The 25,920-nt window shown below is 37.8% G+C and overlaps 1 protein-coding gene across 1 annotated transcript in view; it reads right to left on the bottom strand.

Moving 5' to 3' along the window:
* Positions 1-1,573: 1,573 nt before the first annotated feature.
* The window catches only part of SPATA7 (spermatogenesis associated 7), a 44,396-nt gene continuing 20,049 nt past the window's right edge, over positions 1,574-25,920 (bottom strand). The window contains exons 5-12 of the mRNA XM_074824890.1: positions 20,402-20,535; positions 10,142-10,620; positions 9,032-9,098; positions 7,304-7,374; positions 6,312-6,365; positions 4,875-4,952; positions 2,767-2,824; positions 1,574-2,409 (exon numbers count right to left, since the gene is read on the bottom strand). Coding sequence (XP_074680991.1) covers positions 1,927-2,409; positions 2,767-2,824; positions 4,875-4,952; positions 6,312-6,365; positions 7,304-7,374; positions 9,032-9,098; positions 10,142-10,620; positions 20,402-20,535 — 1,424 coding nt within the window. The 3' untranslated portion in view covers positions 1,574-1,926. The remainder of the gene's footprint in view (positions 2,410-2,766; positions 2,825-4,874; positions 4,953-6,311; positions 6,366-7,303; positions 7,375-9,031; positions 9,099-10,141; positions 10,621-20,401; positions 20,536-25,920) is intronic.

Below are 25,920 nucleotides of genomic sequence, written 5' to 3'. Positions count from 1 at the left end.
TGGGCCTGTGGGTGTGTCTTTTCAACAACACAAGCTCTGATGGAGGGATGTAAAATGCTCTACATTATCTTACCTACTTTTCAGTGAGCCAGAGCACTCAAGCTGTGGGCCAGATTTACAAGACAGCCAGCTGAGCATGGCAGATGAAAGGCTGGTGCCCAGCTGTGCAGCCGCATGTGTACACAGCTAAAATAAACCCTAGTCTGCTGTAATTGTCAAAAAGTGTAATTTATTATTGTCGTCAAAGCAGCCAAGAAAGTGCCTTTTGCCTTTTTGGGAATTATGTTCTGCACTGCAATGCTGATGACTGTGTCAGAAATGTTGCTTTTGTTTGATTGTCTTTCTCTAGAGCTTTTTGGAGACTTTCTTTTTTTCCCCCAGAAAAAGTGTATGCTTTACAAGTGAAGCAGTGGTCTGTGTTTGTTGGAGCTACTTATGGCTCCAATCAGTCATCTAGCTTACAGAATCAGTAGTCTTTGGTAGACACTCATGAGCCACAGGGGAGGCAGGTGGTAGGAGTTGTATGTCTGAACTGTAACCACTTGGGTTTGTCCTTGGAGGAAGCAGATTTAGACCAACCCTAAGAGGTATGTGGGGACAGGCTTTATCCAGTTCCTAAGGCTTCTTACAGTTCCTCACCTTCAGCAATATAGTATAACTTCCTGGCACTTCCTCAGACTCTGTTGAGCTTATTCTGCAGTAACGTGAATGCCAGGTAATAGCGGCACTCTGATTAGACAAAGAAATTTGGGCTGATTTTGTGCAATGCATGTGCTAACTTCAATTTAATCATAAAATAGACCACTTTTTCTCCATTTGCTGTACAAGGTGCTTGATGTGTCTTCTACTTAGTCCTAGTCATCAATCAGTACCCAACTCAATCTTTTTTTCAAAACCAAACCTCAATGCAGAATGCTATGCTAAGGTTGTCATTAATGCAAAAAATTAAGCCATGTATTTCAGTGAGTGTTGAGCAGTTTGAAAATTGTTGCAGTCTTCACTTTCCAGAAATAGCAGCTGAATCATGGACAACTAGGATTAAACAGCTCAAGAGCTGCATATAAAACAAACAAACAAAAGAGCTGCGTATTAAACAGCTCAAGAGCTGCCATATGCAGTAGCTAGAGATAACTATCCTTTTCAGGCCAGAAAGCTGACAGGAGGTTAGGCAAAGACTGAGAGCAGCTCATACTGCAAAACGGCTCTGTATACCTGTTGGTACAAAGAATAAGACAATTGAGTTCATGGTTGAGAGCTGAAGAAGAAATGATCATTTATCATCAGAAGAAATTCTTATGTTCAGAAAGTTGCCTGTCCACTCTCACTCCTTATTACAGCCTAGGTAATGCAAGGAAAAGGTATGTTTCTTATGTTCTACAGTTACTGTAAAAGGAAAGAGTTGATTATAAAACTTTGTGCCTCAGTGAAATTTAACATCAAAAAATGCCCTCTTCCAGGATGGGCAAACAGTTCCATCTCTGCTCTGCAGGTATGTAACAATCCATGTTTTCACGTGGATAAATTGAATTCTTGTGGACTACAAAATTTTGGATCTCTATAGCAGGACCACAACTGCACTAGCAATGAATTAATTTATTATAAAGAAAAAAACAATAAATATTTCATAACTATTACAGCTTTCTAAAAATATACATCTGACTTTAATATTCTCAAAAATTAGTTCTGAGTTATACAATTATAGACAAAATATACAAAGTTTTTGATAACTGACACTTTACCCTTTAGAGTCTACATTAATACAGAGATTAATTAATGCCCAATTAACAATATCCTGCTAGAGATTTTAGCAGTATTTAAACAGAAATAAACTGAAAATAAAACAAATAATTTACTACTATTTAACAAATGGCCATTCTCCACAGAACTAGCTCTATCCCTATTTTAACAGCTAAGTTTTGGCTACTATTATGAAGAGTCATGTGAGATATGAAGGGCCTCTGCAAAGCTTTCCTCAAGATCATCAAGTTCCTTGTTGGCTTCCAAAACACTGTCACAAGTAATCAAGTTTAAAGTTGCCTCACATGAGGGTGAAGTGTCTGGGTCTTCTTCAGATTTCACACAAGAATCAGACCCTGGCCTAGCATTCATCATTTCAGTGACATCTGAAAAGTCATCCTTGCTCTGTGTCTCCTTTGAATCTCTGCATACTGGTGATTCACATTTGTTTGGTTCCTTTAATAAGTCCATGGTCCCAAAGAATTCTTCACTTTTTGTAGCTTTTCTTTGCCTCTGACTTTTACTGGTAAACTTATGCTCTTCCATCATATCAAACTCTTGCAAATCAAGTGAGTCAGAGGCTTCCCAGCCCGCATGGATTTGCTCCGCACTGCTGCCCGAGCTGCAGCCAAGGTCTGCTTTCAGTACATCCAAGAAGTGACGCATTTTGCTCTAGGGGGTGAAGGAAGAAAGGGGTGACACTTCTCCAGCCCCGTGGCACCTATCTGCCCAGAACCCAGGGCTTAGTTCTGACATAAGGAAAGGGAGGCTGCTTGTAATCAAGTGACTAAATTATACAGCAAGGGTAACCAAACTGAGTTGACTATCGTCCCTTTTTTGTGACTGTGCCATGACTCCTGATCTACCATGATTCATGACTCTGTAAATCTCATTTATGGAGAGAGATGCTCCCTACGGAGCATCCTGGTTACCTTTACCTGCAAGTATACCAGTGCATTTCCACTGTACTTTGGAAACATTGCTGAAGGCATATGCAGAGAGGGAGAATATTATAGAGGCAGCACCTACCTCATCCAAACGGTTCTTATTTTCTTGTATGTGACACTCAAACAGTTGTTCCAGAACTCTACAAATGAACAATTAAATGAATTCACAGGGAGAAAACCAACTTTTAACATATCTACATAAATTAAGTACTTTGGCTTTTCATTTTCATTTCTTGGCTGGATGGGACCACTAAAATTTCTGCCTGGTAGAAAAGGCCCTGGGAGTGCTGGTCGACAGCTGGCTGAATAGGAGCCAGCAGTGTGCCCAGATGGCCAAGAAGGCCAATAGCATCCTGGCTGTATCAGGAATAGCGTGGCCAGCAGGATGAGGGAAGTGATAATTCCCCTGTACTTGGCATGGGTGAGGCTGCACATCAAATACTGTCTTCAGTTTTGGGCCCCTCACTACAAGACAGACATTGAGGTGCTGGAGTGTGTCCAGAGAAGGGCAGTGAAGCTGGTGAAGGATCTAGAGCACAAGTCTTGTGAGGAGCAGCTGAGAGAACTGGGGTTGTTTAGCCTGGAGAAAAGGAGGCTCTCTACAACTACCTGAAAGGAGGTTGTAGCGAGGTGGGTGTTGGTCTCTTCTCCCAGGTAACAAGTGATAGGACAAGAGGAAATGGCCTCCAGTTGCACCAGGGGAGGTTTAGACTAGATATTAGGAAAAATTCCTCAATCGAGAAGGGGTTGTCAAGCATTGGAGCAGGCTGCCCAGGGAAGTGGTTGAGTCACCATTCCCAGAGGTATTTAAAAATCATATAGATGTGGTGCTTAGGGACATGGTTTAGTGGTGGACTTGATAGTGCTACGTTAATGGTTGGACTCGATCTTAAAGGTCTTTTCCAACCTAAATGATTCTGTGATCCTAAGATTGTTTCAATTATGCTTTGTCACAAAGAGGGCTACCCCAAGTCAGTATCCCCCTGGACACATGCTCAGCAGGCAGAGCCAGCTTTGGGCAGCAGATGGTAACCATGAGGTGATTGGTAGCACAACTCCAGGTGTGAATCTCTTAGGTGCACCATAGTGGCTGATATGCACAAGTGTAAATAAAGTGAAGGAATAAAATCCAGCTTCAGAAAAAAAATCCACAGATGTTCTCAGTCATGAGAACTCTCTTCCATTCTTAAGCAGGATGAGAAAAAATTTCAGCACAGAGGAAGTGTTCTGTGACAACTAAGGTACACAGTCACTGGAATAGATTTCCAGAAAGTTGAGTAAATTTAATCTAGCTTACATGAGAAATTATTAAAAAAAGAAAATAAAACTTAGTACAAGAAGGGTTTTGAGAGAAGACAACATTATTGGTTCTTTTTTACAGAGGGAGACTGCTCTTGAAATTTCTCAAAGATTAATTTTTTGATTTAGTGTATTTAACTTTTTCACTGATAGCCTTGACATGAAAAAAAAATGAGCGCACAGAACAGAAAAACAGCTGGAACATTATCAACCAAGGGGAAGATCAGAATATTATGCTGAAATTAGACTGCCTTGAAAATGGAATTACAAAAATGGGTAAAAATTCTGTATCAGAAATACTGCAGGGTTTTTTTTTTTTACTATAAACTGAGAGTTCTTTATCAGAAAGAACTCGTATGGAAAAGAATTTGGGAGTACTACTCAAATACATTAATTGTATCATAACTCAGTGTTTAATTATTGAAAAAATCTGATTTAGCAACTGGTGAACCCTTATCTGAAACAGTATGTAATCCTGACAACTCATGTTGAAGATAGAAATCATAACTGGAGCAGGAACAAGGACAGAAGAGAGATGGAGGATCTACTGTGTGAAAGATTAGTAACTTGGTTTATTTAGCAAAACAGCTGTTGCAGAGTAAAATTATTTCTTCTCAGCATTACTCCACCTAGGGTTCCAGGTCAGTTTCTAACAGAGACTTTACCTCATGGTATAGCAGCAGATCAAAGTAGATGACTCACAGGTCTTTCCTAGTTCCCCTTTCTTACATAAAGCAAAAAAGAAAAGGAAACAAAACAAAAGCAACAGGTAACTGTGTATCTAGATACTCCTAAAGGCAAAGAAGTGATTGCTAAACACTACTTCCCTTTCTTACAGAGTCCATGTGTTTCTGACGCAGCATTACAAATTTCAAAACAATCCTAACCTACCTGTTAGAAAACAGCCCGAGGCTAAGAATTTCATTTGTTACATCTTCAATGAAAGCTAAATATAAAATCTCTTCTTCTCTGCAGGTAGAACAGAAAATATTTTAAAATAGAGACACCTATTACACAGTGCAGTAGGTCCAATCACCTTAATGGCATTTCCCATAAAGAAGATTGTACAGTTCTTGACACCAGCTGCTATTTTTCAAAAATGTAATTCTATCAGGACAAAGTAAGCCTTTCATTCAATTTGAATAATAATAAAAAACATGTGTAAAGTATCAGACTGTTAAAAAGGTCACTATGGTGCTTTGTGTCTATGCTAACTTTCTGTTGTGGTATAAGTTAGCAGAGATATTCTGAGTGGGGAATCGGCAAATCTTGGAAAGCATTCAGAACCTGCTTTGCACTCAAGAAGAAAGGGGTGCTAACTGGGAAGAAAGTGTAAATTTTCAGTTTGACGCTCTGAGTAAAGGCTTCCAAAGTTGCTTCTGGAGAATCTGACTACAGCTGAAAATTGCTAGTCCTCAATGGAAGCTCAGAAAAATCTAAGTGCTTATTTGACAGCCTCCATTTCTTTCAAACAACAACTCTTTGATGTACAAAATCCCTGTTAGTGTGAGATGTGGCTTTCATCTTTTTGGTCAAATTTATATCTTCTTGATACCAGTTGCTCTAAATGGGAGACTCTCCCAGTTTGGAGTTCCATTTGGAAAAAAAGAAAGAAAACCCCAGAAGAAAATATTTCAGTGCTGTTTCTCTTGCATAGCATCTTTCTAAATATCCCAAAGTATCCCGTCAAGCTCTATCAAACCATCCTTCAGTCTTAATAAACAGAAAATAAAAAATGGGATACATCTTGCATGACTTTCATTATGTAAAATTTTTCATCCAGCCTGAAGATTGTAATTTTGGTTTCCTCTATAGTCAAGAAAGATATCTATAGCTGATCTTTGATACCTATATTACATCCTTAAAGTTAGCCAAGAACAAGCCTGTCCTAAAGCACAGAGAATTAAATGGCTTTCTCAAGGTCACCCAATTCAGTGTTTCTGAATATAAGGCAAACCTCTTCCAATTCTCATCAAATTTCAGAGCAGGTATGTGGTAAGAATGCCCTTCAACTTGATATTTTATTTTGCCAACATTTGCTTCAGAGATTACAGACAAAAAAAAAAAAAAGAAATGTTTGAAGTATAGCCACTGGACAAGAAGAGAAGTCTATCTTTCTTCCAAAGTTATAATGAATTTTCTTCACATTTAGATTCACCTGGAAATTTTAAAGTATTATACAACAATTCATAGTCACGTCAATTCTACTATAAATTGTGAACAAGTTTATTCTGAGTCCTCGTTTACTGTTTCAAGTTCATCAGTTTTGAGGAAGAGTTTCTAGTTTAACGTTGCAAACTTACAGAAAAATGGTTTAAGCATACTTACTCAGCCTTGATAGTCCTCCTTGCTGAAGACTGATGAGAATACGTTGATGTGTCCCTAATCAGAAAATCAGAGGGTAAGAAGGAGAGCAACATACTAAAACCCCTTTTTACTACCTTGCATCTCATTTTCTTCTGGGGCCATGCTGTACCATTATCCCACTTCCTCTTGGAAAAAACCCATCAGAACACCCCCAAACCCTGCTCCAATAGCAAAATCCACTGTTTACATTGAAGCCTGAAAGACTATGGTTCAAGAGTATTGTAACACCTAACTAGATGCACTACTCTAATTCCTCAAAGGATCTCAGATGCTATACAGACCTCCACTATCCATAAAGAGTGCTTTTTTTTTTCCCTCAGGTAAAAATGCCTTTGTTTGAAAAGGCCAGAGAACAAATCAGCAAGTCATGCATGATACTTAGGTCAGCAATGAGGAGAATCAGCTGGGAGCCCTTGGGTTCTGGCCTGATTCCAACACTGTTATTGTATTGTAGACAATATTCTAAATCTCAGTGTTACATTTTCAGAAGAAGATGTGGGAAATGCCTCTGGTCTGCAATCCTTGCAGATCAGAGATTCAAAAGTCTGGATGCCTGGAGACCTTTTTTCCTTAAAGAAAATATCAATTGGAATACCAATCCAGTATTTAGTTGTAGTACTGTATAAGAAATACATAGTCTGTAAGCTCAGGTGTATGCTTGGATGTACAGAACTAACAGTTGTATTAATGTGTCATCATTCTTAATCCTGACAAAAATACTCACATATTTCAGAGCTCTCTTTCTTAATTGGTTTCCTAGTAGAACTTTATCATAAGAAAGTCATGAATTTTGAAGTTGGGAAAGGCCATGATGTAAAAAACCCAACCAAACAAAAGTCCTGTGAGGAGACTTATAAAGAGAAATGGTAGTGAAGGCTTATGGCCTAAGAAGCAGCTGTACAGAAAGCAGAAAGGAATGCTTCAAATACTCCTTTCTGCTGTAAATCAGGCACCTTAGGAAGGAGTATGGAAAAGCAGCTATTCCTCTCTCAGGCTCCGCCACAGTATATCTTCTATCTTCAGCCTACAACACACAGAGAAAATCTTTACTATCAGTCCAAATACAGAGCAAATTTTACCATTAAAATGCACTTCATAACTATCTGTGATTAAGCAGCCCTACAAATTTTATGTATTTTCTCAGAACATTTGGGTAAAGTGAGACATATGGCAGTAAAGGGTAATCAGCTTTGAGATCCAAAATTTTAGTCAGGGGCAACATGAAATGTGAAACATTTCTCCCCTGCCACGTATGTCAAAGATGAATTCTCTAAAAGCTAGAGGGGATCAATGTCACCAACAGGAGTAAAATTTGGTATGCAAAACCAGGAACCAGCACTCTAAATCACATCTCTTGAGCTGCTTGCACAAAACTGACGGAAGGTGAAGTTTCTAACTACCTGCATTTTAAATGATAATAATCTGAAAGTGCCACTGTAAAGCTACATGACTTACTGTTGTCACTTTTACAACAGCCAAAGAATAAGTGAGATAAGACAGTCTGAAAATGAAATCAGAAGTTCTTCATGGAACTAGAGTGAAACCTTCAGAATAACCATTTAACCTTTTCTTAACAAGGTCAGCTGCAGATTAATTCAGGTGGTCTCTCCTCTATTTTCAGTAAAGCTATAAATATATATTCTCTCTCATCCCTCTTCTCCAATGAGTAAAGCATAATTATTTGCCCTATTAAGCTAGAGACATGACAAGTCTGACCCTGTAGCCTTAATTCAGGAAGAAAGTCCACAGTTATTCAAGTGCTTATGTTTGACAGGGCAGGCTGTTTAAGGACTTGTCTGTATAGTGGCTACAAGATAAAGCACAAAGTAAGAACCTAACTTCTGATCAAACTCTTCCATCCAAATATTAGTACAAATTAAGACAAAATAACTTCAGATTTGAAGTCTTAAGAAATATTTCAGGTCTTTTTCCTGCTTCCCTCTGCCTCCCAAAGATGCTGGTATTCCATTTCATCTTTAAAATTTAATAATCTTAAACCACCACCCACAAAGGCAATTTCTGAAAGATCAAATAATCAAAAAATTAAGTTCAACTGTCACAAACACCTAGCATTTGAAATCAAAATGATGGATGCAAACATTTCTGTGACTATGACAAAAAAAATACTAGGAGCTGGTACAATTTGAAGTGGTGTGATTTTTCATTAAAGCATTCCAGATACATTCAGCAAGACAGAAAGCAAACAGTATCAAGGAAAACTTCACCACCCGCTGGTTTGGGTACTTCCTCATAGAGGAGGGGATTCCTTAGTTCCAGTTCTTCTACTGAGGTCTTTTTGGAATATGTTGTCCAATGCAAAAATGAAGAAAAAAAAAATCCTTGCAAAAAAGGTACCTTCTTCTGCTGAAAAATCATGTACCAATTATCTATGTCCTTAACAAATATTTACATGATAGTGCACTTGTAAAAACTGTTGAAGGAAAAAAAAATTAAAATTTTCTAATATCCTAAGATCTCTTCACATGCCTCAATATTTTTTCTTATTGTTTCCACTCATTCTTCTGAAACTCTCTCTCCTCTACCGAAGTAATTAATCTTATGACAGTGAAGAAAATGAAACTTAAATCAGTTGTATACTGCTGTGGCAGAGATGAAGTATATATCCAAAATTATGGTGAAGGGTGTAGTAAGAGTACCCAAATGACTGATAGATGTATTACCTTCAATGTGATCTTCTGCTGTTCAGTCACATCTTTTCTCTCAGACACTTTGTCTGCAGATGGAAAGCTACAAAATTTAGAGATGTATTAGATTTCCAAGAAGTCTACCTTCAAAATATGCAGGATGAGGATACCAGTGCCACAGTGAAAATTTCCCATCAATCTGAACAGGACCTAGTACTAAGATGTCTCTGACAGTTTAGAAAATTTCTGCCAAACTTCCACTCACATAGTAAAACTAAGTTATAGTTCATTTTGAAGGATCACAACAGTCATACATAGGTGATCCAAAATAATTGTTCAGAATTGAGAATGGAGATGATCCTACATATTAAAAGTGCATGAGGAAAACACGTGACCCACATCCAGAAAATCAACAGTTGCAATATGGAGCTGAAACTATCATAATTCCAGCCTTATGAAATTCCTACTTCGTTCTAGGACAGGAAAAAAAAAAAAAAAAAAAAAAAAAAGGAGAGTTAGACACACAGGCACTGAGGACACAAAAGAGAAAAAGTTTCTCTATGAGGTAGTATCAGTAAGAACAAAGCTAAATCAAAACTGTTTAAGGAGGAGTTCAATGCAAGAGAAGGACATTAATTTTGTGTAAAATATTTCATATAGCATACATCTGAAGGCTTTTAAATTAAAATAATAAGAAGACAAGTGCTGCATTCAAGACTTCTTAAAAAAAAAAAAAAAGGGATCGACTACAGGGGCAACAGTGGGGAACTACTTGCATCTTATAGTGGTTAATTCTTTAGAAGACAGAAAGCACAACTATACACCAGAGAGAACAAAGAAAAGATAGAGAGAATGACTACCCCCAGCAGAGGTGAGATCCCACAGTCTGGATTTAGTGGCAGTTTGTATCCAATTTGTATAGATGAAACCAGTTGCTCCCAAGAGAAGACAACAAAATAAGCCAGTGAAAAAATGAAAATCCCATTCTCTTCTAGCTTTTACTAAGGCATAGACAGAATTATTCCAGAATAATTATTCTGGTTTTATACAAAAGTAAATGAGAGCAAAACATGTTGCTTTTATGAAGATACTGCTATAATAACATCTAAATTCCATAGGTTCAAAATAAAGTTTTAATCTCTGTACCTGATCACATCAGTCTGCGTTTGAGCTTCCACATGCTGCTTGCAGTGATTTTTCCTTTTCCTTCGAGCAGGAGTGTAATACCTGTACTCTGACAGGAAAGATTTAGCATCTGATATTAAGGTGCGTGGAGTAAACGGTTTTCGTCTATCAGTAAAGAATTCAGAGTGCGTGTTTAGAAGATCCCCACTGCATACTTTGGAGTTGCTCCCTTGACACCTCTGGGAGTGACTAATGCTCACAAAACTCTCAGTGGAGCAACTGCAGGAAAGTCCAGAGCGTTTTCTTGGTGTACTTGATGTACTGACACTTGAGTTTGAGTTAGATGCGTTAGATGCATTCCGAGAATTTTTTCTGGCATATTTTACTGGACTGGCACAACCTAAGCCATGCTTGCCATAAGGAGACAGCGCTCTTGATAGGTACGGTGCCTGTCGAGCACAGGTGAAGAGACTCTCTTTGTCTTCTGCCTCCAAGAAACTCTAGAAAAAATTAAAACAAGATTTGATTGCTTTGCAAGTTAGCAGCTTTGCTCAAGTTGGTACTCCCAGCTATTATTGTTACCAACTTGGAGGTATCTTCTATGTAAAAACTTTCAATTTTTGTAAAATCAAACTGGTTTCAGAGTAGTCCCAATGCTAACAGATTTTAAAACCTAGTCATTGGAAATAAGAGAATAGTAAGAAAATGGTTTGCCTCAGTAATAATACACTGGTGCTTTGTTACAGAATGTTGATGGCTACATCAAACCAAGAGTTTTAATCATTTTAGTCGAAAGGCTCAATACATTTTTAAGAGTCAAGGAATCATTGCATTGAGGCAAATTATTTTATCTGGGTATGCTCTGTTCATACCATCTGGGCAAGGTAAGGTAGACATTGTCCGTAATTATCTTACTGACTAGTTCATAATATGTATTCTCTTCAAGTGTGGAGTTGTTGCCTCTCTCGACAAATCCTATTAGCTTCAAAGTGTATCATACGCCGGCGATCTTTGTAAGATGTATATTCTCTAAGGGGCACTGCTCACTGATTCAGCTTAGACCAACATGGAAAATACTGTAATGTGGTTTAGACACAGAATAAGAAGAAAACTATATCTAACTGTGTGACTCTTTTCTTCCTGTAGGTGGGAGATACACATCTTTGGTAGGGCTGTACAAACACATGATGTTACCTTCTGTAATGGTACCCCGCTCCATGAGAAATGTCCTAATTGCTATGATAATACAAACATTCATAATGTCCTCTAGTAGACACAGTCAAGCTTCTATCCTGTTCTCCTTTGGGTTTCTCAACCCAGCAGGTACATAGGCAGCTGTGAAACTTCCCCTCTAACACTACAGAAAGGCAACACTGCAAGTATACTACAGTTAAACAGGACAAATAACAACATGCTGTGTTTATGAATAGATATGAATATGATTATGAATAGATTTCAGGTGATGGCAGAGAAATGGTATTACTGCTCCTGCTTCTTAACTGTTCAACACATTAGAGTTTAAAATGTACTTCCATTCTCAGAAGCAAACTCATATTCAATGTTACTTTAAAAGGATACAGTTACAAGGCTACTAGTTAGACAACAACCAAGAGACAAATCAGTAGTACATGGTGGTATGGCTAAGGTAAGATGTAGGCAGTGTGGGGTCAGCTAACTCACTCCTCACCAAAAGCACAATATAAGACTATTTTATATGCAGGTTGCAGTCCAGGCGTCAACTTTAGTTAGTAAGAATGCCTAATTGCTGTTTTCAGTAACCATCTATTTTGTACAGAATCTAGCCAAACAAATCTCATTGAAGACAATCAAAACAAAATGGGAAATCTTACAGCAAAAGCTCATCTATGCATCTTCTTTTTGAGATCTGTAAGGTTATTTTTAAGTCTTGAGTAAGTTAAAAAGTTAGTGAAGCACTGCAACAAATATTAAGAGTAGTTAATAAGGAGGAAGCCAAGTACACCAGAAACTATTGATGATCATGAACATAAATCTGTCCTGTGGAAGGTGATGGGGAATTTTCCAACACATTTAGTTTTAGAAGGGCTGACTCTTATCCGAAACATGATTTTAATGCCAGGGATAAGAAAACAGTTGGTAACCTATAATCAAAATCTGAAAACTAAGTCTATCATTGAGAAAGGTTAAAGAATGAATTATTTAGAAAGACCATACTATTTTTTCTGCTTTCTGAAAAAAAAAAAGACTTGATGCTTAAAAATTCAACATTATTCCTGAATTGTATTATGACACTGTGGCAAAGACAAGTGAGACAACTAAATCTAAGTGACATCTTAAGTTATTGTTTGGGTTTTTTTCCAAATGAGAAAGAACAATTCAATACAAATTTTATTTCTGTTATAGAAAGGATTTTGAAAAATTTGCAAACTGGACAGGGTATGTGCACTAGTAAATGTGCTTTACAGTGTGTCTGAAAAGTTAGGAAGCATCTTAGCAAGACAGCGGTTGTACCTTCTTTTCCTGCCTAGGATACAGCCACCCACTGAATATTCTGTCAGACAGTGAAAAGTATGTGCAACTTTTCACAATCTCCAAGGACAGCCACATTGCGGAATTAGAAGATTAAACCAGAAGCCTAACAGCAATCAAATTTTCTATAAACTAACTTATTTCATCCACATGTATAACTATTTATGCAATTCAAGTTCTGTTACACACAACCATACGATGGAGAAGAGATGACCCACACTGTGTGTACTCAGACTACCTTGCAGTACAACTCCCAGAGACAGTGCTTGCACCTAGGTCCTAAAACAGTGAGAAAGACAAGCTGAGGACAGTGTTATTCTGTAAAATCTCATTGCCATACCATGCGATCAGTATAATACAAAGCAAAATAACAGCTAAACCAAAATGACATCTGAGAAAACCCAATTCAAAATCAACAGCTAACAAGCCCAAATTAATTCAGTTTTAACTAACTACCCAGATTAAAAATATTTTACTTTCCTTACACTCAGTTCATAAAGCTCCACATCAACAGCAACTAAACTACAAGACTGAAGAGAATATATACAAGCAGAGGTGTTTCCTAAGAAGAAAATTCAATTTCTAAGGTCAATTAAGAACCAGATTTTTAACAGACCTGAAGTTTAGGTTCAGATAGGCTAACACAGAGATTAACTTCTTGATGTATCTCCACCACCTGAACAAATAACAGGAAGATAAGGAGAAATCTGTACAGGCCATAAAACTCTGAAAAAAGGTAGAAAGGGAAGTTGATTTCCATATGTGTTCCATTATCTCTATTATGCTTCTATCAAACAAGTAAAAACTATTACGTAGAAGCATTACATTACTGAAGTCACTGAAGGAATAGCTCCCCTATAGAAAGCCTGAGGAAGAGTGGACTCAGTATGATATGACTTAAACATATGTTGTGATATGCATTTATTTATGACATACAAGCCTAACTGCCAGTTGAGAAGATTCACGGATTCATCCAGAAACCCATCCTCGTCTTATAATTAACCCAAGTGGAAATTATTTTGAGAGACTAACACTGAAGCGTGCTGCTTCATTGCCTGAGCACAATAGAAACCTGGAGAAAATCCTCAAGAAAGCTTCACTTTTTGAAAATAATCAGATGATTAAGATGTGGACTGAAGGCTGGACGTGTGATTTTCCCCACCAGTAAGTGGCAATGGAATGAATGCCAACAAAAGCAGCAAAATCAACTGTAAAAGAAAGTACCTGTGTCAATTCTTCAAGATACTCATTGTGAAACTTTTGAAGTCTCCTACTGGGGGAGGTAGGGAGGGTGAAAAAAAGAATTGTAAATCCTTATACATTTGTTGAAAATTCATAACATTATAGCCTACTAATGTATAGTATAGTCATATATTACTAGCAATATATAGTATAGCATATTAACCTATGTAATCCATAGTATAGTTTGTAAATATACACAGATTTTCTAGTCTATCATTCAAATCCTAAAAAGGCGTTCTTAAACGTTCTAAGCAATATGACTCTTACTGTATAAATGCTGCATTTTCTCATAACACTGCTACTGTTTTGAATCTACACTATTCCATTTTTTCCCTTTCAGACCCACTAATATTTTAAATTAAGACTCAAGGTGATGAATATACATTTTGTGGCATGCAGTAAATGCTATTTAGAGGAATATTAAAAAATGCAGATAGTTTACCATCAAAATTAACTCACAGATCACACTGCTGTTCTACCATATATTTCCTTCACAACAATTCCACACAACCGTTTTCTCCCACATCAGTATGTATCTTACCACATAAAGACCTCTCTATGCTATTCTAGTACTCTAAAATGTCCATAGTTGCTGATGCCTAATGCAAAGAGTTTATTTTTTTTCAGTTAGCTGAGCCAAAATAAGCCCTTCTTGATGGTGTCTCATGTGAGCCAACTGATTTTACTACTACAGCATAATTAAATGCTGAACTGATAACATGCAGTAACAATGCCAAACAAATGCCTGTGTTAGCAAGCAGTATAATGCGGCTTACTGTGGTAGGTTGACCCTGGCTGGATGCCAGGTGCCCACCAAAGCTGCTCTATCACTCCCCTCCTCAGCTGGACAGGGGAGAGAAAATAAAACGAAAGGCTCATGGCTTGAGATAAGGACAGGGAAATCACTCAGCAGTTACTGCCATGGGCAAAACAGACTCGGCTCGGGGAAATTAGTTTAATTTATTACCAATCAAATCGGAGTAGGATAATGAGAAATAAAACCAAATCTTAAAACACCTTCCCCCACCCCTCCCTTCTTCCTGGGCTTAACTTTACTCCTGATTTTCTCACTAGCAGCACAGGGGCAAGGGGAATGGGGGTTATGGTCAGCTCATCACAGATTGTCTCTGCTGCTCCTTCCTCTTCAGGGGGAGGACTCCTCACACTCCTCTCCTGCTCCACTGTGGAGCCTCTTGCAGTCCTCCATGAACTCTAACATGAGTCCTTCCCACAGGCTGCAGCTCTTCACAAACTGCTCCAGCATGGGTCCCTCCCTTCCATGAAGTGCAGTCCTTTGGGAACAGATGGCTCCAGCGTGGGCCCCCCATGGGGTCACAAGTCCTGCCAGAAAACCTGCTCCAGCATGGGCTCCTCTCTCCATAGGTCCACAGGTCCTGCCAGGAGCCTGCTCCAGTGTAAGCTTCCCACGGGGTCACAGCTTCCTTCAGGAGCACCCACCTGCTCCATTGTGGGGTCCTCCCCGGGCTGCAGCTGGAGATCTGCTCCACCGTGGACCTCCATGGGCTGCAGGTGGATCTCTGTTCCACCGTTAACTGACATAGGCTGTGGGGGCACAGCCTGCCTCACCACAGGCTTCACCACGGGCTGCAGGGGAATCTATGCTCTGGTGTCTGGAGCACCTCCTCCCCCTCCTTGTTCACTACTTGGTGTCTGCAGAGTTGTTTCTCTCCCATATTCTCACTCTTCTCTTTGGCTGCAGTTGCAGTTTGGTTTTTTTTCCCCCATTCTTAAATATGTTATCCCAGAGGCACTACCACTGTCACCGATGGGCTCAGCCTTGGCAAGCAGTGGGTCTGTCTTGGAGCCGGCTGGCATTGGCTCTATCGGACACAGGGGAAGCTTCTAGCAGCTTCTCACAGAAGCCACCCCTGTAGCCCCCTGTCATGGTTTAACCTGGCAGGCAGCTAAACACCACACAGTCGTCTGCTCACTACCCCCCGGAGTGGGATGGGGGAGAGAATAAGAAAAAAAAAGGAAAATTTATGGGTTGAGATAAAGACAGTTTAACAGGACAGAAAAGGAAGGGAAAATAATAATCTATAATAATTATAATAATAATTATATTATCATAATTATATAAATATTGTATTCAAAATAATTATAAATCAAATATACAAAACAAGTGATGCACAACGCAATTGCTTAACGACTGCCGACTGATGTGCAGCCAATTCCCGAGCAGCAGTCCCCAGCCAGCTCTCCCCCTAGCTTATATATTGAGCATGACACCATATGGTATGGAATATCCCTTTGGCCTGTTTGGGTCAGCTGTCCTGGCTGTGTCTCCTTACAACTTCTTGTGCCCCCCAGTTTACTCACTGGCAAGGCAGTATCAGATGCTGAAGAGTCCTTGACCACTGCTTAGCAACAACTAAGACATCAGTGTGTTATCAACAGTATTCTCATCCTAAATTCAAAACACAGCACTATACCAGCTACTAGGAAGAAAATTACCTCTATCCCAGCCAAAACCAGGACATCACCCTGCTATCAAAACCTTGCCATGCAAACCCAATGCACTTACCAGTGTGATTATTTGCATAAAAAGTACTTGCAGTGGTAGCTCAGCACTACAGAAAACAGGTAAGACTGAAAAGTTTCAGAATACATCTATGTAGGTGGCTAATTCCATACCCTTCAGTATGTATTATAAACAGCTTAATTTTTCTTGTATACTTTTTACTCTCAGTTCAGTGATTAAAACAGTTCACATAGCTGCAATATAAATCAGATTGTAGAAGCATTTGTGAACATATGATGACTGGTGCCCTGCAATATACCAAATTATAGTAAAAGAAAATATTAAGTGATATTAGCCAATTACATAACTATACCTCATGAAAGCCACTTGTTCTATTCCTTGGAAACGGTTGAGGTAATCCTAAAACAAGACAAAGGTACAGGGTAAATGTGGCAATATCGTAAATTTAAGCATTCCTTATTTATGAGGAAGCTTAGGGCAGTTTGTTCTTCTCCTCAAATGTATCATAAGTAGAACAGACCAAGTAGCTAAGGTGACTAGATAGAACTGCAAACCAAGCCATATTTGTGTCAGTCTTGAGAAGTACTCATTCAAGTACTGAGAAAGAATGTCTTTTGAGGCCCTTATCCTGGGGCAAACCTTTACTGCCCAAATAGGTAGGCAGTTCAGCCTTTGGATATACAAAGAAACAATATCAGGAACAAGGAACTATGTTGGTGGCCTCAAAAGGATTTTAAGGAATGTCAGAGAATGCCGTTTGTCTGCAATTTGTCACCAAGGTTTCAGAAAATTATTTGTACACCTGTGTTGGTATAGGCAAGTTAACTGTAAGCAAGCATGTTCATTTTCTTCTCTAATCTCTATCTATAAAAACATCAGATGTTTAGCTAGGGAAAAAAAAAAGAAGACAAAAACATGCCTACAAATATGCAGTGTATATTCCCTGCCCTTCTACTTGACCGTGAGAGATAAACTACTGTCCTTGAAGTAATTTAATTGCTAGCAATCCCATCCAAAGACTGCTCCATTGTCCCATTTGAAAATGAGCCTGCTCCTTAGCTTCTTACTTAGGTTTTCTGCTAAAAGTAGAGGAATGCATGACACCATAAACATCTATCACATCTTCACTCATGGCTCTCTTTGCTTAAAATCACTGATTATTTCAAAAAGTCAGTAATGAAATCTAGGTAACCACAACAGAAATAACTTTCTCAGCTCATTATGTATCATAGCAGATTCTCACATTACAGTAAATTAAAATTTATAAATAGATATAGCAGATAAAGAATTCACTGTTCTTGTGCATTTAAACTCTTGTACAGAACAGTCAAAGAGCAAGTCAGTCAGGTTCAAGACACATTATAGTTATTCAGTTTCATAGTTGGCTCAGTGTATAATAAAATACACTGACTAAATCACAGAGGTTTTAAGAAACGTGTAACACGTATTATATAATTTAAAAGAATTATTTTTACTTCTTTCTGGTTTTACCACGCACAAAGCACAGTCTCAATTGAAAACAGTTACTGTGCTATATTGCAGCATTAAATAATAATAAATGCAGCTATGTGAAAAATGAAAATTATGAAATAAAGGCACCAGACTTAGCAGAATGCATAAAAAGTGAATGCTAATGAATGAAGCCTTTTGAAAATAGAAAGTCAGGTGCATATATCAAAGCTGGTTAGCATGTATTGAGCCTATAATCTAGCCAGACATTGACCTTGTCAGAGTTACAAGGGTTATTATATTTTTATATATATATATATGTATGTATGTTACTCTTAAATTGATATATATTTTACAAGAGCCACATTTTATAGGCAAGAAATTACCCACTATAAAAGTAATTTCTTTAACTTTTGTATTCTTACATTTGAATGTAACAGTGGCAAAGCCAGGAGAATTCTAGTTGTCTCTCTTTCTTACACTCCTTCTGTAATGCTGTAAGATGCTTATTAAGCACAGACCACATTCTACTCTTGCCATTACCTCCTTGGAAACCTTGAGTATTCCAAGGTTGACTGCTTCAAATTTGTGCTGAATCTCATCCCAACCCATGAATTTCCTAATAATTCAACAAAACTATTTTTGGAGCAGTTCCACAAACCGAAGATTTATAATCAGCTTTTTCCTAATGGCAACAGTGACAGCAATAATATGATTACTGTGTGGCAAAAATCCTCTACATTATCACATGCTTTAATAGGCATCCTTAGAATTTGTTTTCCAGCTGTCACCTACTGATATATCCTGATGGCTAGAGAAATACGATTAGAATGGCTAACTCATCCTCACAATGCATTAGAGGACATCCAATCACTGAAGTAGAATTCTCCCTTGGTGTATAAACAAGCATAGGAAATCAATGTATATTGTGGCAAATGAAGTAAAGTTTAAATAGGGCTTTATTTTTAGCACAAAAATATGACAGCCCAATTACTCCAGTGCCTACCCTTCTAACAGAAGGCTCACTTACAGATTTTCACTTTTTACAGACTCATTGGTGCTCATTTATACTACAGTGAAACATATTTTGTAAGTCCAGCAATCAATAATTTGATTAACAAAATGCCAAATAGTATTTTAGTGAAGATTACTCTTTACATTTGTAAAGTTAAAAAAAACCACCTAGAGGCAAAAAAAGCATTCTATCCAAAAATTACTTTTTATGTGCAGTTAAACATTCATTTGGCAACTCTCCCAACATCACTTCCTAAAATATACTTTTCAGTTGATAACTTGAAATTCAGATTCAGACAGTTTGTTGGATTATACCCTGAGGCTGACAAACATAAGGAAAGCTGCAGTTTCTGTTGGCATGATACAGACTACACTTTCAAGACAAATGTTGGTGGGAGCTGATTAGAAGAACTGGGACAGATTATTATTTTAGGAAGACCTTGTTTTGCAAACGATTAAAACAAAGGAAAAAAGCAACAGTCTGTTATAACATTATATTAAAGACCAGAAATGCATCCTTTCATTTTAAAACTGAGAATTTATGCAATGATTAGAGGTACATTTTAAGCACACTTTACTTGGTTTTGCAAGGAAATAATTTAAGGAACTTCCTCTGCCCCCAGTTTGCAGAAAATAACATGGAAGGAAAAAAATGGTATTAATAAAAAACAAAATTTGGATTTTAAATATATTTCCCCCCTTTCTTATGCATGTTTGCACTTTCATCCATAACTAAAAGCCATGTGCTGAATTTCAAAGCATTATTTCTCTACACTGCAATAATGTCACACTCAGACTGCCTGCTGCAAAAACCAGTCGCACAGAAAGAAACTAATGGTGAGCTTTCTGTACTACTTGGAAATGTTCTCCAGCTCAACAGATATTTAAACAACATATGAAGAATTTGCTGTTAAAATCAGAGTTAAAACATCATTCTGCTTTAAGTTGCAATTGCTCCTTTACAGTGATGAGCAAGAGAATGTAATTTATTAGGCTATTTATTTATTATTTGGAAATATACACCACATATGTAGATGAAATGCCAGCCAAAATAAGTGAACCTATGTATATAGACAGAAAAGCACCTGTTTTGATGGCTTAAGTACTATTTTCACTATCAGTAACTGCAATTTGAGCATGTAGCATATTGCTAGCTATGAAATGTATTTCCAAAGTAGAATTTTGGATACAGGAAAAAAAAAAATAGAAGATTCTCGATTCTTCGCTAGGAAGATTAATGGTAACTAGAGTTCTGCCTTAGGAAAGGGTAGAAAGCTCTGGAGTGACAGAGAGGACATGGGAATTTCAGCTGAAAGTGACAGAATTCAAGGGTAACTAGAGCTTGAATGTACCACAAGCACTCTTCATCCAGATACCTGCCATCTTTGTCAGAAGGCTGAGACATGCATTTGGTGTTGGGCACATGCCAGGAAGACCCTTGTCTATTTTCTGCTGCTTGAAATATGCCAGCCCTCCCTCCAGAGCTGCTGCACAGCAGTGATCAGCTGTTATTATGCTGAGGCAAGTAGACCATGATATCTACTAAACAAAATTAAAATATCTACCTTTCCAAAAGAGGATGGCAGCAGCCTTCCACTCTCTCTTGAGCTGGATCGGGAGGCAGTTTTCCCCACACTCATTTCCTCTTCACACCTGGCTATCTTCTTTTCAAGTTTCTCTCTTCTTTGCTGGTCAGCAACTTAGGAAAGAGACAAAGTTTGTCAGATCCAAACAGAACTATTATTCTTTTTTTGTCCTAAGTGATTTGAAAATGTTATAGGGGTTTCCAACTGCTCAGCAAAGTTCCACTTCCAACACACAGCAATTAAAAAAAAAATCTCTATTCTTACAAGAAAAATATTAAGAGTATGCTGTTAGCTGAAGCGGTATCTTAGCTGAAGCTGTTCCTTAGCTTCCCTGAAGTATTCTCATCTTACAACTAATACACCACTATGCAGGGATTCCAAGATCAGTACTGCTAACAGAGCACTCTGCTCAAAAACTCACACATTTGCTCTTAATTTTTTACAGATAGAACTCCTTTGACTGTAGTCTCATCCAGTATTTCAGCAAAAGTATGTTTTTACTGTTAGTAAATTTGACATGTAAAAAATCCATGCTCACACCATGGAAAAATAGTAAGTAGTCCCCGAGTACAGAAATTCATGGCAAAACAAGTAGTTCATGTCAAGAATATAAAAAATGAAGGCAGATGCTTTGAAAGGGCCACTGTCAGATCGGGAGGGGAAACTGTCATCAGTCTACATTGGTCTGCAGTCCAAGACCTTGCTCACAGTGTACATGCAGCACAGAAGATGCGTTAGGTATCTATGCCATCAGACAGAGAGGAGCCCAAAACATGGGTAAATTTTCAGTGTTCCAGTTTGCTATCAGTCACCTACATCTGATATTTTGCATAATACAGTCCAAAGTCCAAAGAATCATGAGCACCCAGGTGCCACAGATGAAGTTCACAAAGTTGAAAAATCCAGGTGAAGCTGATGAAAAACATTTCCCATTTAGTTTCCAAAAGGGAAAGAAGAGGGTTTATATAAGCAAGCACACTTTTGAAATCTGTGTACACAGTGAAACCTGTTTTAACTCTTGACTGCATTTCTCATTCACTTAACACAGACCCAAGTGTACGAATGGTTTGTTTGATACAGGCACATAGACAGAAAGGCCTTTGGGGATTTCTTCTTCGGTTTCATAACGTATTTGTATCATAGTCTGGCAGACCCCAATCTTGACACACATGACTATACTTAACACATGGAAATATAAAGAACTTCGTGGATTGGTGTGGTACATTCTTCTAGGCAGCTGAGAACTACAGCAATTTGAAGACATTTAATCAACCTTTAAAATACATTCATCTGTGTACATTAACCCTACATACATATTAATTTCTAGGAATTATTTAAGTACATGTATTATTTAAGTACATGTATTCATCTTATTAAACATCTTAGTTCCCCTTTAAACTAGAAATTATTCTTTCAGATGCAAAATCCTTGCTCTTATTCCTAAGGGAAATCCCTCTTTCTCTTTCTTTCAATTCTTACAATTTATATGTAAAATACAAAGTAATTTCTTTTATGGCTGCTGATTCATCCAGCATATTCCATTAGAGTACTTACAACATGAAGTTGCTTTTATTACTGGAAAAAACTAGCTGAAGTTAAGATATGCTAAATTCAACAACTTTGAATTAAAAATATGCCTTGTAACAGGAGGAAAAAATACACTGTACCATTAAATAATTAAAACTCAATATTTTTCTTCCTATGCTATATTACTATTACACGGCTATTCTAAATTAATATTATTTCTAATTGTGTTTGTCTTAAAAGATACAGATGAGCACTCAAAAATTAGATACAGGTCAGAAGTCTTACTTGTTTGAGATAAATAATTACTCATGCTGGGCCAACAGTGTGTGAGTGTGTGCATATGCACGGAAGCTGTGAAAACTCAAGTCTTGCCTACTGCTCAGGTAAAATGGTGATGGCTGAAATGAGTGTTGAATAGATATCTAGGGAAACAATGAATGAATGAGAGATCTACAAAGAAAAGAATGCAAATCATACAGAAGTATGGGTGTCTCATTTTTTAAGGGTGAGTAGATGCCTGAAACTGAAATTTCCTTACACTCAAGTGCTTAGGTGGAAGGTGGGTTTGTTTAAGACAAGACAGGCTTAATAACTTTACTGCATGTTCTACCTGCATGCCATGGCTTAACAGGAGTTTCCAGGCAAAGTGCAAAGCAGTGTGAATAGTATTGCAAAACTGAGTTCTCATGTTGTCCTTATTCTGTCTGCTCTTTACAGGGTACAGTCTGAGATTTAACATATGTGGACAGACTCTGCCTTTACTACTGTCATTGAAAGCTCTAAAAGCCAACTACTACAAACCTCCTCGAGGACTGTGTGCTACAACGCTTCTCAGCCAAAGCACGGCTCGTGCCCATGAGTAAAGAAAGAAAGAATAGTAAGTATGCCAACTAAGGCTATCTTTGGATGTCAGAATGACCCACTGGGACTACTGTCACCTGCACAGGAAATGTAAAGTCTTTGCCTCGCACCAGTCATATAGTGAGCTTAGCTCAGCTAATCCATTAAGTGCGTTCCAAAAGCTATAAAGTCACTCATGCATACTGAAAGGCAGAGCAGGCATATGCAAAACAGAAAATCACAGCAGTGTACCCATCCTGTTGCCAAAGTAGGGAATCTTCAGGCTAGATTGGCTGTAAAAGCTTGGAACTGTGAAACCAGCAAAGCAAGAGATATAGAAATCCTTCTTGAAAAGAGTTAATGTAGATGTAAACAGACAGCTAGATGTAAGTTAAGATAGCCCTGAGGCAATCAGCAAGTAACACAGAGAAGGGTATGGGTACAGACACAAAAACATGCATGCTGGTTACCTCCCTTTACTTCACATATCCTTTCCCCAAGCAGGGACTGGAGAATCCAGTCTTTCCATTTGACTTTTAGACAGACAGAAAATGGTATCATATAAACGGCCTGAACCTTTGAGGCACTAATTATAATATTACAACTGATAAGAGCTGAAGATACTTAAGGCTGCCATACATAACCACTTGTTCTGCAGCTGTGAATGTATTAAATGCAAAAAGAGTGAGACCAGCATTCAGGAAGAAACATGCAGTTTTAAAAGGCAGATTTATCTGTTAATCAGAAAGGTTGCTCACTGCTGAAGATATCTCCTGCTTCAGATCAATCACAGATATAGCTTTGTTAGTTTTCAGTGAGTTTAATAAACTAAATTTGACAAGAGTACCCTTGGCATACTATCATAGACTAGTGGGAAGTAAACATCAACTACATTTGTTAACATATACTTAATAATTTCACTGCTAGTAGCTTTTACTGTACATTGGCTCCAGAAAATACCACATTTGTACAGTTAAATATGGGAAAAGTTCAAGGCAATAAGTATCTTGTGACAAATAAAAGAAAAAATAAACCACTGGTCTCTTTAAAAAGGGAAAACTAAATGTTTAGGAATCAAAAAAATACAGTCCATAGATCCAAATGACATGAGTTCCTTTTAAAGCTTCATTAGAAACTTTGAGATTAATTATATCTCATTAACTGCTGTGCTCAAAACCACCACAAAGATTTATAGTAAAGAGAAAATTTATTAGAATATAAACAAAGTAGTGATTTTTGTATATCAGATAAATCAGATAAATTGTGAAACTGAATTCCGTAACTTATTGCACCCACCCCATGAATCTGTTCTCTTAATTCTATTGTCAATGAGAGGAAGCACAAGAAAGACCATGAATTTTAGAAGTTAAACTGTAGCATTCTCTATAACCAGCTACCTACAAAACTCTGATCAACTTGTCATAGAAGTAACACTTTTGCCTAGGCAAATACCCTTTTCGCAAAGAGTACACCACACTTCCAAAACAGAGATCACATTGTTACATTTCCCTGTTAGAATACTCCCTCTGTAGGCTTGATTCTTTTTTCCTTAAGCCTAGGCTGCACCAGTATTTCAAGACACATGCTTAAAGCTATAAAACAAATGTCATAAACCTGGAAGAAACAAAATAATCATACATACCACACTTCTCGGCAGCTTGAAAGCCCTGTGCTTATAAGGACAGTACGATCCGGAATGCCAGTGGTTGTCCTTTGCTCTGAATTTCCAATCTCTAAATTTATCATATGTCACATCACAGTACGACTGGCAGTTAATCTTCAAGTTATTTCATTTTTGATATAAATAATCCATGGTAGACAATGAAATATTAAGTTAGATTTAAATTGAGTTCAGCTTGCAGAACAATGTATCTCAAAAGAATTGTCCAACACTGAGCATTTCTCCATTGTGTTTTTATATTATTTTTGCAGTTAACAATTATTTCCCTAAAGAATTCTCTTAGATAAACAATGAAAACATCAACATCATTTCTGCTGAGCTTGAAGTGCCTGCAGTGACCATAATTAAAGTGTTCAGCATACCCATTGGTGATATTACTTCTGCAACCAAGCTCCTTCTTCTGTAAGAATTTTTACTATCAGCATCCCAGCTCTCCACAAATCCCCAGTACACCATGATTTAAGCACCTGGGGCGAGATCAAATGCAAATTGAATTTTGTCACTGGGTGTGAAGTTCAGGTTTCTAATAAGTCTGAATCTAAATTTCTTAATACAGAAATTTTAATTTTCATAACTCTAAGAGACGATTCTGCAGTCCTTCACATCCATTATCAGTAGTACTGTTTCATCAAATAAGGGAGGAATCACCATTAAAAAAGGTGGCAAAGGATTTATTAAGGGCTTGATACTACAGCCTTGCTTGTATCAAATAATGTTTGTATCAGAGAATATACTTCAGAAATGTGATACTGCTTGGCAAAGATACTAATGGCAAAATTTGGCTGTTGCTAAAGCTTGGAAATAAAGCCTAACAGTGGGGCATGAATCCTTCAGCAGAATTTCAGGAGAGGCTAGAAGCACAGATTATCCCAAATCCGTCCACCTCTGATCCTCATATGGGGTCCTCATCTGACAGACATCTCTTAGATACTTCTGTCAGCTGTATGAAGAATACAGCAGCCTGTGCACAGCCTACTACACAGAGATGCTGCACCAACGCTGAAGAAAACTTCTGAGCTTTCTCAGGTAAACCTCCATCCATCTACCCTACAGAGAGGTTCATCTGGCTTCTAGGTGGGCTTGGACAGTGGATTTTGTCTCAAGGTACCACTGGGGCAGCCCCCAAGGGCAATTTAGACATATCGTACTGAGCTAATGCTGAGAATAAGTGGAAAGCATAATTTTATATTCCCGTTCTCTGGTATGCTATAGCTATTTTGTGATCCTCAGTAACAGTAGAAAATAGTATAAAAAAACTCACCCCCCCAGGGGACAGATGGTAAAGCTGGTTAAATTCAATTAAAAATCAGGGACACATTTTCAGTAATAATGATGATTAACTACTGAAACAACTACAAAAGGAAATTATGCTTTCTCTGTTTCTTGACCTTTATAGGTCAAGACTGCAGGCTTTTCTTGTTCAGCTACCTTATTTACCATATTCAGTATG

The sequence above is a fragment of the Strix aluco genome, chromosome 4 (assembly GCF_031877795.1).
Source record: "Strix aluco isolate bStrAlu1 chromosome 4, bStrAlu1.hap1, whole genome shotgun sequence".
NCBI classification, from domain to species: domain Eukaryota; kingdom Metazoa; phylum Chordata; class Aves; order Strigiformes; family Strigidae; genus Strix; species Strix aluco.
The sequence above is the reverse complement of the archived record's forward strand: the minus strand, read 5'-3'. Positions and strand labels throughout refer to the sequence as shown.